General features: G+C 41.7%; 1 protein-coding gene across 2 annotated transcripts in view; it reads left to right on the forward strand.

The window, feature by feature from the left end:
- Positions 1-1,122: 1,122 nt before the first annotated feature.
- Positions 1,123-19,367, forward strand: part of LOC116483566 (RANBP2-like and GRIP domain-containing protein 8) — a 29,229-nt gene continuing 10,984 nt past the window's right edge. Inside the window, exons 1-6 of one of the 2 annotated variants that reach the window (XM_032177725.2) lie at positions 1,123-1,272; positions 10,232-10,296; positions 11,894-12,005; positions 12,440-12,592; positions 16,876-17,106; positions 17,446-17,591. In XM_032177725.2, the coding sequence (XP_032033616.1) occupies positions 1,201-1,272; positions 10,232-10,296; positions 11,894-12,005; positions 12,440-12,592; positions 16,876-17,106; positions 17,446-17,591 (779 nt within the window). In that variant the 5' untranslated portion in view covers positions 1,123-1,200. Of the gene's footprint in view, positions 1,273-10,228; positions 10,297-11,893; positions 12,006-12,439; positions 12,593-16,875; positions 17,107-17,445; positions 17,592-19,367 lie in introns of both variants that reach the window. The other variant, XM_032177724.2, reaches the window with a different exon arrangement.

A 19,367-nucleotide genomic window follows, 5' to 3' on the forward strand; every position in this document is an offset into this window, starting at 1 on the left:
GGATTTCTTTCTCTTTTTTTTTTAGGAAGTCTCACTTTCGCCCAGGCTGGAGCGCAGTAGCACGATCTCAGCTCACTGCAACCCTCGCCTCCCAGTTTCAAGCGATTCTCGTGCCTCAGCCTCCCGAGTAGCTGGGATTACAGGCGCCCACCTCCACGCCCAGGTAATTTTTTGTATTTTTAGCAGAGATGGGCTTTCGCCATGTTGGCCAGGCTGGTCTCGAACTCCTGACCTTAGGTGATCCGCCCGCCTCGGCCTCCCAAAGTTCTGGGATTACAGACGTGAGCCACCGCACCGGGCGGAATGCGTGGATTTTGGCATAAGCTGGTGGTTCTGGAACAAATCCCTGCCGAGAGATGACTGTTTAAAAAATTGTAATTGTCCAAAACTTAATATTTGTGGCCTTTTTCATTATGCAGTTCTAAATCTTTTTTTTTTTTTTTTTTTTTTTAATTCAGACGGAGTCTCTCCCTGTCGCCCAGGCGGCGCAATCTCAGCTCACTGCAACCTCCGCCTCCCGGGTTCAAGCGATTCTCCTGCCTCAGCCTCCCGAGTAGCTGGGACTACAGGCGCCCGCCACCACGCCCGGCGTGTTAGCCAGGATGGTCTCGATCTCCTGACCTCGTGATCCGCCCGCCTCGGCCTCCCAAAATGCTGGGATTACAGGTGTGAGCCACCACGCCCGGCCCTCATTTCTTTTAATAGATATGAATTTAAAAATGTATGTATGCTTTAGTATTCACACATGTCCGATGCAACGTATTTAACCAGTCATCTCCAGAAACGTTGTTCTAATTTACACGTTCACCAAACTGGCCTGAGTGCTTTTTTCTTCCAATGCATTGAGCATTTATAATCTAGAACAAGCGACCAAAACGCTTAAGAGCCCATCACGCAAACTGTTACCTGCTGGAAATCTACGCCTTACGCTGCGGATGCTGGCGGCCGAAATCTGATCCCGGCTTGCCAAAACACTCTCAGAGCCCAGGGCGCTGCCAAGAGCCTGGCCGAGTGCAGCTCGAGCGCCGACGTCGCCAACGTGGCGCACAGTGCTGACGCAGTACGCAAGTTCGCCGAAATGGTCCTCCGCCGGCTACGGCGCTGCGTCACTGGCTTGCAGGCGCTTTCCTCTTGGAAGTGGCGACTGCTGAGGAGCTGAGCGCTGGTCTCACGCGCCTCGGGAGCCAGGTTGGCGGCGCGATGAGGCGCAGCAAGGCCGACGTGGAGCGGTACATCGCCTCGGTGCAGGGCTCCGCCCCGTCGCCTCGAGAGGTGAGTAGGTCTCGAAGAGACCGACGGCCTCGACCTGGCCGGGCGGCGGCCTCGCGCGGCTCAGGCGTCATGGCTCCCAACGGGCGCTGCTCCCTGGCGCGCTCTGTTGAGGCGCCGGCCGGCTAGCGCAGTCCTGTGGGCGGCGTGGCGCTTGCAAGTGCAGGGAGAGTCGTTGAGGGGACCGCGGTGGGCGGGAGACAGTTGGCGCCGGCGCTTCCTCTTTCTCCCGGCTTGTTCCCGACGGTGCTCGCTCGTGGGCCCGCCCTGGCCCGGGCTTTCTGGCCGATTGCGCGCCGCGTAGTACCCGCGCGGCCTAGTTCTCGGGGGCTTGGGCACCCGGGTGCTGTATTGGCGGGTTTCTTCCCATCTCTTGGACATTTACTTTATATGCTGCGGCGGAGGTCGTACCTCCTTGGCCTGGGGGAAGCCAGTGGGGACTGACGCAGCTCCGGGGTGAGCTTTGGCGGCTGTGTCGAGTGACAACGTAGGCATGTCAGCGCGGACATTTGCAATGGCCCGACGGCGCAAATGACACGGGAAGTCCCCCTGTTTTGAGTATGAGGTGTTTGTCGCTGTCCGTTTATAAGGGTCCAGCCCCACTCCACGCCTCGTACTCACCTCCTTCGCCCCGCTCCCCCCGCCCAGAACACTTTGGTAGCTGCCTTTGCTTAAAAAAAAAAAAAAAAATTCTAAAGTTCTTACAAATCGTTAGTATGGCTTACAGTTTTTAACCTTTTCCACAAACGTTTTTAGGGTATTTTTTCTCTTTACAGGTAAATAATGTGATCTATTTTGGATTCAATAAGACTTTAGTAACTGGATCTAAAGAGTGATGGAAGAAGCTTTTAAAGGTGGATGTGCACAGAATCTTGAGTCAGTTTGCTTTGGCTTGAATAATCATAGCACTGTCGTTTATAAGCTGGGTATTTGGAGCCAGTTACACTTTTCATCCATACATGGAGTTGTAACATTAATAGAATTTGATAGGATGATCCACTTTAAACATTTAGGGTTGTGCTTGACACATAGCACTAAATGTTAGCTACAAGTCACTGTTTTTATTGTTGATGTTAAAAGGATATTGGCGGGGCGCAGTGGCTCACGCCTGTAATCCCACCTCTTTGGGAGGCCGAGGAGGGCGGATTGCCTGAGGTCAGGAGTTCGAGACCAGCCTGGCTAACATGTTGAAACCCCGTCTCTAATAAAAATACAAAAAAAAGTTAGCCGGGCGTGGTGGTGCACGCCTGTAGTCCTAGCTACCCAGGAGGCTAAGGCAGGAGAGTCGCTTGAACTCAGGAGGCGGAGGTTCCAGTGAGCCGAGATCGCGCTACTGCACTCCAGCCTGGGCGACAGAGGGAGACTCCAAAAAAAAAAAAAAAAACCCTGAAACTCACGGATGACCGTGATTATAATAGTAGCACAATTGTGTCTCTTATCATAACTAAGCATAGGTTATCTTATTTTGCACTTCCAGCAACCCTGTGGATATTGAGACCTGTAGAGATTTAAGATACTTGTTCAGGGTCAAATAGGTAGTGCAGCAGAATTTTGGCAGTGGATCTGATTTAGTTTCTCTTGGGAACAGTGGAGTAAGTTACAGTCTATTCCTCCAGAGAAGAAGGATAGATATCTACTTGTACATTGTAATTTCAAACTGCTAGCATAGTATAAATATGAATGTGATAATGGAGTCTAAAACAGACCTTATTGAGGGTTCCTGTAACTCTTGAAATTAAAGACTTTAATTTTTATGTTATTTTATTTTTTTTGAGGCGGGGTCTCACTCTGTCACCCAGCTGGATGCAGTGGCGCTATCTCGACTCACTGCAACTTCCGCCTCCCCAGCTCAAGCGATCTTCCCACCTCAGTCTCCCGAGTAGTTGGGACCACAGGTGTACCCACCACACCTGCTGTTTTGTTTTGTTTTGTATTTTCGGTAGAGACTGGGTTTCACCATGTTGCCCTGGCTGTTCTTGAACTCCTGGGCTCAAGTGATTTCCCCACCTCCACCTCCCAAAGTGTTGGGATTACAGGCATGAGCCACTGCACCGTCCATTGTTTTGTTTTTGAGACAAGGTCTCTTTCTGTCTCCCAGGCTGGAGTGCTGTGGCAGGATCATGGCTCACTGCAGCGTTGACGTCCTGGGCTCAATCCATCCTCCCACCTTAGCCTCCTGGGTAGCTGAGACTACAGGCATGCCAGCTACAGGCATGCGCCACCAAGCCTGGCTTTTTTCTTTAATGTAGAGATGGGGTCTTACCATGTTACCCAGGCTGGTCTCCAACTCCTGGGCTCAAGTGATCCTCCCGCCTTGGCCCCAAGTGCTGAGATTACAGGTGTGAGCCACTCTGCTCAGCCTGATTTTTTTTTTTTTTTAAACAAGCTTTAAAAAAAAAAAAAAAAAAAGCAAGCTTATTCTTAGTGGAGACCTTGGCTTCCAAAAGATTAAAAACCACTGGTCTAGACAGAAGTTAGAATGTTCTTTCAGCTACATAACTTTTCCATTAAATAAAGTGGAGTGGTGGCAAAATTTTGAGGATTGGTTGTTATGACCACCTCTTTCTTACACTTACAGAGTCTTTTTTTTTTTTTTTTTTCCCCAAATTGAAAGTCATTTACATTAGAACCTGGGGATTTCAGCGGAATATGGATTAGCTAGTGAGTAACTTTGGAACATGTGAAGCTATTCTGTAAAGTTAGGTTTGAGTGAAATGACAACAGGGTGCTTTGGATAGAAGGTAAAGAATGGAGGGAGAAGAGGCAGTGGCTGTGAAGAATATGAAGAGGTTAGTATTCTCCCCCAGTTTGGCAGAGGCTGGCCATCTGTGAACTGACCATGCTTTCTAGAATGTCTGAGTTTTGGAGTGTGATGATGTGTCTGTATATCATATCTTTCTAGTCTTCCATTGTGCTTTCATTTGTTAGTCTCTTTGTTTTTCCATTTTTCTACTCCCTCACATGTGCTTTTGCCCTTCTTAAAAATATTCTTTGCCTGTAATCCGAGCACTTTGGGAGGCCGAGAGACCAGCCTGACCAATATGGTGAAAATCCGTCTCTATTAAAAATACAAAAATGAGCCAGGCGTGGTGGCAGGCGCCTGTAGTCCCACCTACTCGGTAGGCTGAGACAGGAGAATTGCTTGAACCCTGGAGGCAGAGGTTGTGGTGAGCAGAGATTGCGCCACTGCACTCAAGATTCTGTCTCAAAAAAAAAAAAAAAAAAAAGAAAAGAAAAAAATATATAATTCTTTCTCTAGTTTTTCTTTTTCCAGATGGCTTCTGTTTAGTTTTTCTATGTTCTGTCAAGTTGGTTTCTTATTCTGCAGCTGATTCCTACTTCTCAAAGGCTACTTGACAGCTCTTATTTTTATTTATTTATTTTTAGAATAGGGTCTTGCTGTGTTGCCCAGGCTGGCATCAAATTTTTGGGCATAAATGATCCTCCTACCTCTGTTTCCTGGTACCTAGGACTACAGGCAGGCACCTTTGACAGCTGTTAGTTGTTTTTTCTGCCCTTTACATCTATACTTCATACTTCTGAGTAACACACATATATACTTTTGTTATTTTTAATTCCCTTTCTCTCATGTTAGACATTTTCTTTTCTTTTCTTTTCTTTTCTTTTTTTTTTTTTGAGATGGAGTCTCACTCCATCGCCCAGGCTGGAGTGCAGTGGCGCGATCTTGGCTCACTGCAAACTCTGCCTCCCGGGTTCACGCCATTCTCCTGCCCCAGACTGTAGCTGGGACTACAGGCACCCGCCACAACACCCGGCTAATTTTTTTGTATTTTTAGTAGAGACAGGGTTTCACCGTGCTAGCTAGGATAGTCGCGATCTCCTGACCTCATGATCCGCCTGCCTCAGCCTCTCAAAGTGCTGGGATTACAGGCGTGAGCCACCGCACCCGGCCCCATTTTAGGCATTCTGTACTGGCTTTCTATTGTGCTCCTCCAAAACTGTTCTCAGACACTTTGGTTGCCCCTCATTCTCTCAGTGCTGTTATTGCAGTTTTTGTTTAAATGAATATTTAACATTTATATAAAAATAAGGTAAATATTTTTGCATTTGAATTGCCCTTGTTGTGCAGTTTTGTTTTTTCCTGGACTGAATAATTGCTTTATTTTTTGGTTTGCTTGTATGTTGTGTTACTACTTGTTTACTTAAACTCAGCAATTTAAACTCTCAAATGTGGTCAAACTGGTCACTTAATCCCATCAATTTCAGCTTAAAACATTGATTGATTGATTGATTGTCTGTCTACCTGGAATACCCTTACTAACTGACTCCTCCAACCCGGATTGGTTTTTCTTCCTCTTTGCTACACAGCTGTGCTCTTGGGACTTCCCTTTATTATCAATTTGAGAATTCCCTTCATCTTTTTTCTGAGTTAGACCCTTTGTTTCTTGTATCTCATGTCCTCTTGATTTACTTTTTTTGTTTTGGTGTAGCATAGTCTCACTTGCTTTGAGGAAAAGTGGATGAGAGGTTTTTTTGTTTGTTTGTTTTTGTTTTGAGACAGTCTTGCTCTGTTGCCCAGGCTGGAGTGCAGTAGCATGGTCTTGGCTCACTGCAACTTCCCGCCTCCCAGATTCAAGCAATTCTCCTGCCTCAGCCTTCCGAGTAGCAGGATTACAGGTGTGCGCCACCACGCCCGGCTAATTTTTTCTATTTTTAGTAGAGATGGGATTTCACCATGTTGGTCAGGCTGGTCTTGAAACTAATGGTATGCCTGTAAAACGTCTTTACTTAATTTAGTTGATCATTTGGTTATCGAATTCTGAGTTTGAAATAAGTTTTTTCTCAATTTTGAAAGCATTGCTCCACTTTTCTAGAAGTTCTGTTGTTAGAAGTCCAATGAGATTCTTGTTCTTGGTAACTTAAAGGTTTTCTGGAAATGTCTTTTCAATTGGGAAACTCATTTCTTTCAGTTCTGTAGCATTTCTTGTATTATTTCTTTGACCATTTCTTACCCTTTTTTTAATGATGTTTACCTGAAAGCTGGAGTTTCTCTAATTTTTCTCTTATTCTCCTCCTCTTTCGTTTGTTCTGCCTTTTGAGAGATTTCCTTACCCTTAATGTTCCAGGGGAAGAAGATTGGGGAACTCATGGTTCAGTATCTAGACTTTTCCTCATTGTCCTGTATAATCACGGCCTTCACCCTTGTTGGGACTCCACAGATTTGGAGCTGATCAGATGGGTTTGTTGAGAACAGCAGCTTTTTTGGAGGATTTTAGGGGATAGGAGATTCATTTGACTGTGCAAGATGGGCGACAGAGCGAGACTCCGTCTGAATTTAAAAAAAAAGAGAAATTTAGAACTGCATAATGAAAAAGTAGGCCACAGATACTAAGTTTTGGACAATCGCAATTACAATTACATCTCTATCTTACTGTGCAAGATAGAGATGATGTGGCATCTCTTAGGGTCTTACTGTTCCTGTTTTCAGCCCTACGTCAGTTTTTTGGCAGCTTAAGTGAATTCAGGTATTTGCTTATAGTGACATCTGCTGTCATGGAAAGAAGTACTGCTTAAATCAGATACTGTCCTGTTTACATAACATGGGCTCTGCTCTTTCCTAGTTGTATATCTTTAAACAAGGCATTTACCTGCTTGAGCTTCAGTTCCCTTGTAAAGTGAGCAGGATAGAGGCAAAAGATCATATAGAAGAATAATTTATAAAGTTGTTTAATTATCTTAAGATTGTCTAATAACATAGTTGGAAGCAAAGAAGGTAATGGAATTATTTTTCTATTATGTTTTGGCATTGTACCTTGAATCTGTTTCTTCATTTTGAAAAGGGGGAACCGGCTGGGCACGGTGGCTGACGCCTGTAATTCCAGCACTTTGGGAGGCGGAGGAAGTCAGATCATGGAGGTCGAGAGCTCGAGACCATCTTGGCCAACATAGTGAAACCCCCATCTCTACTAAAAATACAAAAATTAGCTGGGCATGGTGGTGTGTGCCTGTAGTCCCAGCTTGTACCCGGGAGGCAGAGGTTGCAGTGAGCTAAGATCGAGCCACTGCACTCCAGCCTGGCGACAGAGCAAGACTCCGTCTCAAAAAAAAAAAAAAGGAAGGGTGGAACAAGCCTTGTTCCTTTACGTGCTGTCCTATTGTGTATTATTTTTGTTAAGATTGCTTATAGTTCTTTTTTTTTTTTTTTTTGAGACGGAGTCTTGCTTTGTCGCCAGTGCTGGGATTGCAGGTGTTAGTCTGGCATTGAGCAACGTTTTGTAATTTAAGCATACAAGTCTCTCACCTCCTCGTTTACGCTTATTCCCAGGCATTTTTTTCTGTTAGATGCGGTTGTAAATGGAATTGCTTTCTTAATTTCCTTTTCTGATTGTTCGTTGCTGGTACAGTAGTCCCTTCTTATCCACAGTATTGCCTTATGTGGTTTTACTTACCTGCGTCACCCGTGGTCCAAAAATATTGAATGGAAGATTATATAAATAAGAATTTCATAAGTTTTAAATTGCAAACAGTTCTGAATAACATGATAAAAATCTCACAGCCTCCTGCTCCATCCTACCCAGGACAGGAATCATCCCTTTGTCCAACATATTCACGCTGTATGTGCTCCCCACCCTCTAGTTACATACTAGCCATCTCAGTTATCAGATCAACTGTTGGAGTATTGCAGTGGTTGTGTTCAAGTAACCCTTATTTTATTTAAAATGGCACCAAAGAGCAAGAGTAGCGATGCTGGCAATTCACATAACGCCAGAGAGAAGCCATGCAGTGCTTCCTTTAAGTGAAAAGGTGAGTTTTTGACTGAGGAAAGAAAAAAGATCATCTACTGGGGTTGCTAAGATCTATGGTAAGAACATATCCATGAAATTGTGAAGAAGGAAAAAGAAATTTGTGCTAGTTTTGTTGTGACACCCCAAACTGCAAAAGTTACAGCCACAGTGTGTGATAAGTGCTTAGTTAAGATGGACAAGACATTAAATTTGTGGGTGGAGGACACAAACAGGAAACATGTTTCGATTGATGGCAACCTGGTTTGGTACTATTCATCGTTTTGGACATTCACTGCGGTCTTGGAATTTCAAAAATAAGATGGTTGAGTAGCTATATACTCTTTATCACATGGATGGAACATAATCTGGTTGTATCAGCACTTTTTTTTTTTTTTTGAGATGGAATCATTCTGTTGCCCAGGCTGGAGTGCAGTGGTGCGATCTTGGCCCACTGCAGCCTCTGCCTCCCAGGTTCAAGCGATTCTTTGCCTCAGCCTCCCAAGCAGTGGGGATTACAGGCGTGTGCCACCATGTCCAGCTAATTTTTATATTTTTAGTAGAAAGGAGGTTTCTGCATGTTGACTAGGCTGGTCTCAAACTCTTGGCTTCAAGTGATCCTCCCGCCTCAGTCTCCGAAAGTGCTAGGATTACAGGTGTGAGCCACCGCACCCAGCCTGGTGTGTATCAGCATTTTGGACTTTGGAGTTTATGTGACCAAGGAGCCAGGCTGTGGACCTTGTTTATTATTTGAAGAATTCAATATTTATTTCTACCTTTTTGACTCCTTGACTGTAAAATATTGATCTGATCTGTAGAGAGAACAGTACATGGACCAGGGAATCCTCAGTGCCTTAATAGATCCTAAGTACTTACTTCTTATTTCCCATAGAGGCTTACACATGGTGGGAGAAGAGATTTCTGGAATACCTTTCCTCCCCAAAGAAAGCTGGTTTCTTTTGTTTGTTAAGTGACAGAGTGGTACCACAGGGTTTCCAAGATTTCCAAGGCTGATGAAAAATTCTTAACTTCTGTTGTCTGCTTGTCTTGCTTGCTTTTTTTTTTTTTTTTTTGAGACGGAGTCTCGCTCTGTCGCCCAGGCTGGAGTGCAGTGGCGCAATCTCGGCTGACTGCAAGCTCCGCCTCCCGGGTTCACGCCGTTCTCCTGCCTCAGCCTCTCTGAGTAGCTGGGACTACAGGCGCCCGCCACTACGCCCGGCTAATTTCTTTTTGTATTTTTAGTAGAGACGGGGTTTCACCGTGGTCTCGATCTCCTGACCTCGTGATCCGCCCGCCTCGGCCTCCCAAAGTGCTGGGATTACAAGCGTGAGCCACCGCGCCCGGCTGTCTTGCTTTCTTGAATTTATTTTCTGTATGTATGTACTTATTATTTAGAGAGAGGATCTCCCTGTGTCACCCAGGCTGGAGCGCAGTGTCACAGTTGTAACTCATGGCAGTGTCAACCTCCTGGGCTCAAGTGATTCTCCTTCCTTGGCCTCCTGAGTAGCTAGGAACACAGGCATGCTCCACTATACCTGGCTATTTTTTCCCCCTGGAGACAGGATTTTGTGTTGCGCAGGCTGGTTTCAAACTCTTGGCCTCAAAGCTAGCCTCCCACCATGGTCTCTGAAAGTGCTAGAATTAAATAGAATTAAAGATGTGACCAACTGCACCCAGCTTATTTATTATTATTATTATTATTATTATTATTATTATATTATTATTTTTGGGAGATGGAGTCTCGCTCTGTCACCCAGGCTGGAGTGTAATGGCATGATCTCAGCTCACTGCAACCTCTGGCTCACTGCAACCTCCACCTCCTGGATTCAACTGATTTTCGTGCCTTAGCCTCCTGAGTAGCTGGGATTACAGGCACCCGCCATCATGCCTGGCTAATATTTGTATTTTTGTAGAGACAGGGTTTCACCATGTTAGCCAGGCTGGTCTCAAACTCCTGACCTCAGGTGATCCGCCCACTTCGGCCTCCCAAAGTGCTGGGATTACAGGCATGAGCCACCACACCCAGCTCTATTTTTTGTTTTATGATAGGAAATTATAAAACATGGAATTATGCATTTTTCAGGCTTTAAAAAAAACTGTTAAGTGAATGAAAACGGTGTATTTGAACGTCAACTTAGGACAGATTTTTACTACTTTTGAAAAAATGTTGGAAAATATTTCTGTATGAAAAGTAAAACAACTTTTAATTTTTTTAGAAGTCAATGAAAGGATTCTATTTTGCAAAGCTGTATTATGAAGCTAAAGAATATGATCTTGCTAAAAAGTAAGTACAAACTAACATGTATTCGTTTTTTTAAAATCAATGCTTTTTCTCATTTTCTTCTTTGAAATAGGTAAAAATATGTTCTTTAGTAGTTCTTCTTAAGTGTATTCTGGAATAAGGGATTTATCACTCAGACTGATGCTAAGGCCCAGCCTAGATTCCATTGAGATTGAAACTGTAATTAGTGTTTTCTGCATGCTGCTGCTTGTTTATACCAAGGGCAAGAAATTGTTTGGCTTAAAACACTTTTTCTAAAAATTGTCTTGTGTTGGAGTAAAAAAGGACCATGCCTATATCTTAATTTATTTTTGGTTAGATATCTGATACCTTAATCATATGGAAAATAGCAATGAATAAAAAATTAAACTGTAATTGTAAGGCAGGAGAATAGCTTGTATAAAAGATCTTTAACTGACACAATATGTGATGCTCTAAGGCTCTATCCTAGGGATAAGAAGCTTGGTGATTCTGATTTCCTGACTTGGAGTGGATTAAAGCAGGAAATTAAGAGGGAGGCAGGCTTTTTTTTTTTTTTTTTTTTTTTTTTTTTTTGAGGCAGTTATCTGTCTCTGTTGCTCAGGCTGGAGTGCAGCAGCTGGCTCCATCTTTGCTCGCTATAACCTCTGCCTTCTGGGCTCAAGAGATCTTCCCATCTCAGCTCCCCAAGTAGCTGGGGATACAGATATACACCACCACACCTGGCTAAGGTTTGCATTTTTTGGTAGAGACAGGTGTCACTGTGTTGCCCAGGCTAGTCTTGAACTTCTGAGCACAGCAGTCTGCCTGCCTCAGCCTCCCATAGTGTTGGGACTACAGGTGTGTATTACTGCTCCCAGTTGGGAGGCAAGCTTTTAAAGGCATCCAAAGGAAGATGGAAATACTGGTAAGAAAGGAAAATGATGGTACATAAATTATGTAACTAGCAGCACTGTGACTGTTAACTCTTGTACCTTTTTAATGTGAGACTTTAATCCGTTAGTTTGGGTCTGGCTTAATTTCTCTGATCGTAATACTGTCAAGGAACCTAGAGGGTATTTACTTATTTTAGTTGTTACTTGATTTGAGAAATGGAAATTTCCTGTATTTGGTACTGTAATAAGTAATTTTTCTTGTGTTCGATTTTAGCTGGATATAGTACTGTTAGAAATTACTTTCTTGCTTAAAGGGTAAATATATTTCCCTTTGTTGTTTGGGAAATTGTTGCTCTTTAGTATTTCGCATTATGGTAACTTTAAAAATGTTTACTATAATCACTTCTAATTTATTTGCAAAACTGTTAGTGCTTTACTAAAATGTGATCAGGAAGAAAAAGCAATTTATATGTTCATTTCTTATGTATGGATAACACTGGAGAAAAATTTGGTAAATGTGACATTTAATGGTAAAATGAGTATGTGGTCAACTCTATGTACGTGTTTTTAAGTATTACCCATTTCTTTCTATGAATACTTTTGAGTTACCTGCATAAATAGTGGTAGTCTTGAGTAACAATATAAACGAGTTTAGTGGTTGTTTTGGTTTAAGATGTATTCTTCGGTTAGCATTTAAAAGTACAGTTCTAAGTTTAATTTACTTTTGTATTACTTTTAAAAAACAGATACATATGTACTTACATTAATGTGCAAGAGAGGGATCCCAAAGCTCACAGATTTCTGGGTCTTCTTTATGAATTGGAAGAAAACACAGACAAAGCCGTTGAATGTTACAGGGTAAGTAATAGGATTCAAATATAGCCTTTGCATAGCCAAACACATGATGCCCAGAGAAATTTATATAAGTAAGTCAAATATATTTTATGAATATCATAAAACAGGCATTGGTATCATAGTCCAATTACGTGACACAGCTTGGAACAGATTTAGAATTGTTTAACACCTATAAATTGTAAGTCTAACAGGGTCAGGAATGGTGTTCTTTTGTGTTTTTTGCATTCAAATGACACAAATATAATTTTTATTTGTGTTAAAATAAAATTCCAAGACACTTTTATTTTAACACCTTTGAAGTAACGTGTTTTCTCTAGAAGTAGAATTTAAGGGTTGGAGTGAGAATTTTTTAACCTTTGTATATAAGTAAATATACTCCTACATACATACCTACATACAATTTATTTACTAATCTTTAATTTCTTTTCTGATATTAGCGTTCAGTGGAATTAAACCCAACACAAAAAGATCTTGTGTTGAAGATTGCAGAATTGCTTTGTAAAAATGATGTTACTGATGGAAGAGCAAAATACTGGGTTGAGAGAGCAGCTAAACTTTTCCCAGGAAGTCCTGCAGTTTATAAACTAAAGGTAAACAAACAAAACATAAAGGGAGAAAACTTAAGACATAACCATTTCTGGCCGGGCGCGGTGGCTCACGCCTGTAATCCCAGCACTTTGGGAGGCCAAGGCAGGCGGATCAGGAGGTTGGGAGATCGAGACCATCCTGGCTAACACAGTGAAACCCCGTCTCTACTAAAAATACAAAAAAAAAAAAATTAGCCGGGCGAGGTGGCGGGCTCCTGTAGTCCCAGCTACTTGGGAGGCTGAGGCAGGAGAATGGCCTGAACCCCAGGGGGTGGAGCCTGCAGTGAGCCGAGATCGCGCCACTGCATTCCAGCCTGGGCGACAGCAAGACTCTGTCTCAAAAAAAAAAAAGACATAACCATTTCTAATATTTGGAGTTTAAATTACTTTTCAGTAGCAAACCTTAAGCCCAGGTGTTTGTGTTTCCTTTAAAATTTTTCTTTTAAAAAGTTTATTAAAACCTTTCTGAGCATCTGCTGTCTTATTAGGCATTGTTATACTTTATAAGTGACATCTCATTTACCCTTCTGGAATAATTAATATTTTAGAGATTTTACAGTTTAGTAGCTGTAAACTAAGTAAAGCTAAGATATACATTAAGTTCTGTCTGGTATACAATTTTTGCTTCATTAAGTGAAAATTACCTACAGGATGACAATTTAGGGATATTTTAAAGAGTTTTCTAATAACTATTGTCTGAAAGTAGAAGGGATTATATTTTGAGATAGTAAGGTTTTCAAGCAAAAGATAAAAGGTAGTTTCTGTAGTATATAAGACGTAATTACTAAAAATGACAGAAAGTTCTTGCTAGTGTGTTGACTGGTCCTCATATTCTTTATAGAGTAAAATACAGTTTACTAAGTAACTGTTCTGGAGAAAATCTACACAAATATGTTTGGCCAACATTTAAAATGTATATTGTAATGTTTTATATATTAATGTATACTTTACTGTGTATGTACAATATTAAATTATAAATGTATATTTGCCTTTAGCCTCCTCCTACCCCCATTATATATGTTTCTGATAGAAATTTAAAAATTTTTAATTTTGAAATAATTATAGATTTTTTTGCACAGGCAGTTGCAAAGATTGTACAGAAAGATCCTATATGCTACTTCATTTTTCCCCAGTGCTTATACAGGTTGAGCATTTTAAATCCGAAATCCTAAATGTTCCAAAATCTGAAATTTTTTGAGCACTGACATGATGCCCAAAGGAAATGCTCATTGGAAAATTTTGGATTTCAGATTTTCAGATTTGGGATGCGCTACCTACTAAGTATCCTGCAAATATTCCAAAGTCTGAAAAAATTCAAAATCTGAAATACTTCTGGTCCCAAGCATTTTAGATAAGGGATGCTCAACCTGTTTAACCCGACCAAAGCACAATATCAAAATCAGGAATTTTGACATTGGTACAATGTGTATGTATAGTTTTCTTTCATTTTATCATGTGTAGATTCATACCACCGCTGCCATCAAGATACAGAACTACTCTGTTACCACAGAGATCTTCCTCATGCTACCCCTTTTGTAGTCATGCTACTTACTTCTGTTCACTATGCCTGACCTCGGGCAGCCATTAATCTGTTCTCCATCTTTATACTTTGGTGATTTCAAAATGTTATGTAAATGTCATCATGAAGTGTGTGAGTATTTTTTTCCTTTTTTCATTTTTTTTTGAGACGGAGTCTCGCTCTGTTGCCCAGGTTGGAGTTCACTGGCGCAATCTCGGCTCACCGCCACCTCCACCTCCCAGGTGCAAGCGATTCTCCTGCCTCAGCCTCCCGGGCAGCTGGGACTACAGGCACATGTTACCATGTCCCGCTTATTTTTCTATTTTTAGTAGAAAGAGGGTTTCACCATGTTGGCTTGGCTGGTCTCGAACTCCTGACCTCATGTGATCTGCCCGCCCCAGCCTTCCAAAGTGCTAGGATTACAGTCTTGAGCCACCGCGCCTGGCCAAGCATGTGACCTTTTGAGGTTGGCTTGTTTAGTCAGCATAATACCATTTGTGATCCATCTAAGTTTTGTATATCCATAGTGGGTTCCTTTACTTCTGAGTAGTATTTCATGGTCCACAATTTGACCATTCACTTTTTTTTTTGAGACAGAGTCTTGCTCTGTCGCCCATGCTGGAGTGCAGTGGTGCTATCTCGGCTCACTGCAACTTCTGCCTCCCGGGTTCTCGGGTGATCCACCCACTTCGGCCTCCCAAAGTGCTGGGATTACAGGTGTGAGCCACTGTGCCCAGCCTTAACCATTCACTTTTGAGGGGCGTTTTGGTTATTTCTAGGTTTTGGCTGTTGTTCAACTGCTGTGAACAATCATGTACAGATTTTTGAAGCTGAAAAAGCATTGAAAATGCTTACAAAGATATTGATAAGTTTTTCTCTCCAGTAATAAGCAGCTGGATAAACATAATTCCCATATTGGGCGTGGCAATCCAGTTAATTTGGTGTCAGTAGTGTTAAAGAACGTATGTAATGGTAGGGGATTCTTTTCTTGCAGTGTAACAAGTTAGATACTTTGAAGCATTCTTTAAAGATGTTCTTTAATAACTTGAAGGCACTGTTACACTTTTCCTGTATCAGATTTTTTTTTTTTTGGAATTGAAATCCATGAGATTTATAACTGTCATGCAAAGTAATTCCATTTCACCTAAAATTTAAGGTTTGCTAAGGTAAACAGTTTCTGACATTTGTTTAATGAATGAGAGTATTACTGTTGAGAAGGCTTTTTCTCTCACGTATGAGATAGAACTTTTTAAAAGCACTCATAGTGGTTTTTAAAAAAATTTTTAACGTAGAGCCAAAGACTAGGGCTTTTGCAATAGGGAGAGGCCAGGGTATCATCCATCTCATCCAGAAGAGGAGAAATTGATAAAGGAGAGAGGGGAATGAAATACAGAATACTAATGGGCGGCATGGTCTTGAGAGTTGGGGAAAGATGAGTTTAAGTAGGTAAGGTAAAATGGAATTTATATGTGATAGCATCAGGTTTCTCAGTGAAGGATGAATCTAGGTTATAAGTTGAAAGTGAGGGTCAAAGGAAGGTATGGGGAAGTTGAGGAAGTAGGAGGAGGTGTGAAGTGTCAGGGAGTGGAGAAAGTGAATCTGTTAGTACTAAAATGGTATTTTGTTTTAGGCAGCACCAGTTTGATGGTTGAGATAATGAAAATGAAATCAGTTAGCTTGGGGTTATGATTTCCCAAATCTAGGCACACAGAAACCAGTTGGGAGGGTTCTTCTAAGGAAAAGAGGGAATTAGTTGAAGGGATCTGCAAGCAAACAGTAATTATGGATATAAGGGCTTATAGCATTTTTTGCCTGACAGAAGAAAGTGTGTGTATTTATTGTGTTTACAGGTGTTTAAAACTTGATGATGTCATTGTCTTGAAGGGAACTTGTCATGTGGTGGAGAAGTGTATTTCTGAAAGTAAGGGTATGTAGGCCCTCAGTGAGGTGGAAGAATAAGAAGGGTGGTGTGGTGGTTTCAGTGGTATGACCAAAATACAGATTTTGAAGACCTGTGTCAGTGGCAAGTGGATGGTTGAGGTTGGAGTGGAGGACAACATCACTGGAGATGAGGTGATTAAAGAACTGAGTAGTCAGCCTGGGCAGCACGGCAAGACCCCATCTCTACAGAACATTAAAAAAAAAAATTAGCCGGGCATGGTGGTGCATGCCTGTGGTCCTAGCTTGTTGAGAGGCTGATGGAAGAACATTGCAAATGAGAAGTGAGTGGTCACAAACCCTACTTCCTCTCCTTGTATGTAAGTTCAGAGAGAAAAAGCCATCATGGTAGTGGAGGTTATCCTGAGATGATACTCTCTTCATTTAAGGTCAAGAGGTGATGACAGTGCTTTGAGATGATGATGAAGGTAACAACAGTGGGAGGAGAGAGGATGCGGGATTGAGTCAGATTTAAGGAGATAGAGAGCAGTTTGAAGATAAGGACCTTGTTGCTGAGGATTGACTGGGAAGGTCTAGGCTTCTGGTGGTGACTCAGATGGACAGGGATGTGTGGCAATAGTCCTGGTATTCTCTGAAGAGAATATGAGCTACTGCAGTAATCACAGATGGTTTTCTTCACATACAGTTCTTGAGGCTTAGTTTCTGGGTTGTAAGCAACTCTCAGAAGGGACGAACAAGGTATATAGGATGGTGTTTTTGGTGACATCATCATCAAACGACATAGTGGAATGGTGCTCTTTGGGAGCATGACTTGTTTAAAATTGCACAAGTGTTACTCTAATAATTTTTCTTTTTCCCCTCTAAATAGGAACAGCTTCTAGATTGTGAAGGTGAAGATGGATGGAATAAACTTTTTGACTTAATTCAGTCAGAACTTTATGTAAGACCTGATGACGTCCATGTGAACATCCGGCTAGTGGAGTTGTATCGCTCAAATAAAAGATTGAAGGATGCTGTGGCCCACTGCCATGAGGCGGAGAAGAACATAGCTTTGCGTTCAAGTTTAGAATGGAATTCATGTGTTGTACAGACCCTTAAGGTAGATTAAAGCTATTGGGTCTTTACATTTCTATATAGGCAATTAGCATACATCTTTTTGTACTAAAGCAGCAGTGCCCCTCAGGGCTTAAATTTCTTTTATTTATGTAGAACAATTATGAAATTTTTACCAGGATCAGTTAAATTTATAATGGGAAGATTGGGGAATAACTATGATAAATATATATATTTTTGGTGTTTTCATTTATAAGGTTGATGTAAAAATCAATATAGTTTCACAAACGTGGTTGGAGTGAGAAAAGGAATTTGTAGGCATAAAATGGTTAATTTCTTAACATTTGATTAAGTTTTGTAACTTACTGTTCATTCCACAAAATAGGAATATCTGGAGTCTTTACAGTGTTTGGAGTCTGATAAAAATGACTGGAGAGCAAGCAATACAGACTTACTGCTGGCCTATGCTAATCTTACACTTCTTACGCTTTCCACTAGAGATGTGCAGGAAAGTAGAGAATTACTGGAAAGGTACGTTGACTTGAGGAGAATGTTTTAGTATAAATTGCAGTTTTTTTTTTTGCAGTAAGTTCATTGCTCTAAACTTCTTTACTGAATCATTATTTCTGTGATGTACCTAGGAGTTATAGTTAATACAGTGAACCGCTAGGAGGCAATCTTATTTTTCTTCTTTTATAGGGAAGTTCTAATTGGTTTTATATGACTTTCCTTTTTAGAGAACTCTTACAGTTCAAGCTTGATTAAAATTAGCCTTATGGTTAAATACTCAGTTTTGTCATAGTCAAGCTTAAAATGAATGTTCTAACTGCTATTTCATATTTTATTTTTTATAATAGTATAATCTTGAGTGAAAATTGAAGTTCATCTGTCATCAGATGGCTAGGTTCACATGTACTAGTATAAGCACTTAGCATCACTAGTATTTCAGAAAATACTGTTTTAGCTAAGAAACAAAATAACTCAACTATGTGATTTACCTTTTTTCCTAAATTTTGATTTTGAAAACCAGTGTCTCCATTTTGAAAATAAATTCCATTGAACAAAAACATTACTTGGATTTGTATAAAGATGTTAGTTTAGGCCGGGCGCAGTGGCTCACGCCTGTAATCCCAGCACTTTGGAAGGCCGAGGCGGGCGGATCACGAGGTCAGGAGATCGAGACCATCCTGGCTAACACGGTGAAACCCCGTCTCTACTAAAAATACAAAAAGTTAGCCAGGCGAGGTGGCGGCCGCCTGTAGTCCCAGCTACGCGAGAGGCTGACGCAGGAGAATGGCGTGAACCCCGGGGGGGCAGAGCGTGCAGTGAGCCGAGATTGCGCCACTGCACTCCAGCCTGGGTGAGAGCGAGACTCCGTCTCAAAAAAAAAAAAAAAAAAAAAAAAAAAAGATGTTAGTTTAGAGCAGTGGTTTATTAGAACTTGTGGGCCAATATGGCCCCTGCCTAATTTTGTTAATAAAGTTCTATTGGAATACAGCATGCCTCTGTTTATGTATTGTCTGTGGCTGCTTACATACTACAAGGTTGGAGTTGAGTGGTTGCAGCAGAGATTGTATGCCTGTAAAGCCAGATTAGTATTCTCCTCCTTTTTGTAGAAAAAGTTTACTGATTGCTAGTTTAGGCTGTCCATTTGTTTGGAAGTTAATTTATTTCCCCATCTGGTATAAGTAAAGAAGTTCATTTCACTCAGTGCAGGGAGTAGGTAATTTTCTTGAAAAAGTACATACTGTCCTAATTGGTAGGGTAAGAGCAGTATCTAAAAGAACTATAATAACTTTAAGATTAATTTAGAAAACATGTAGGATGTTTTATTTTGTATTCCTTGTATACTCAAATTTTTTGGTCACAAGTTCCTTTTACATTTTTCTTAAGGACATCAAAGATCTTTGTACGTGGGTTCCTTTTTCTTTCTTTCTTTTTTTTTTTTTTTTTTTTTTTTTTGAGATGGAGTCTTGCTCTGTCACCAGGCTGGAGTGCAGTGGCGCGATGTTGGCTCACTGTAACCTCCGCCTCCCGGGTTCAAGCGATTCTCCTGCCTCAGCCTCCCGAGTAGCTGGGACCACAGGTGCACACCACCACGCCCAGCTAATTTTTGTATTTTTAGTAGAGACGGGGTTCAGGATGGTCTCAGTCTCTTTTTTTTTTTGAGACTGAGTCTCACTCTCACCAGGCTGGCATGCAGTGGTGCAATCTCGGCTCACTGCAACCTCTGCCTCCTGGGTTCAAGTGATTCTCATCTCAGCCTCCTGAATAGGTGGGACTACAGGTGCCCGCCACCACACCTGG

This window comes from Hylobates moloch, unplaced genomic scaffold, assembly GCF_009828535.3.
Source record: "Hylobates moloch isolate HMO894 unplaced genomic scaffold, HMol_V3 SCAFFOLD_15, whole genome shotgun sequence".
Lineage (NCBI taxonomy): Eukaryota > Metazoa > Chordata > Mammalia > Primates > Hylobatidae > Hylobates > Hylobates moloch.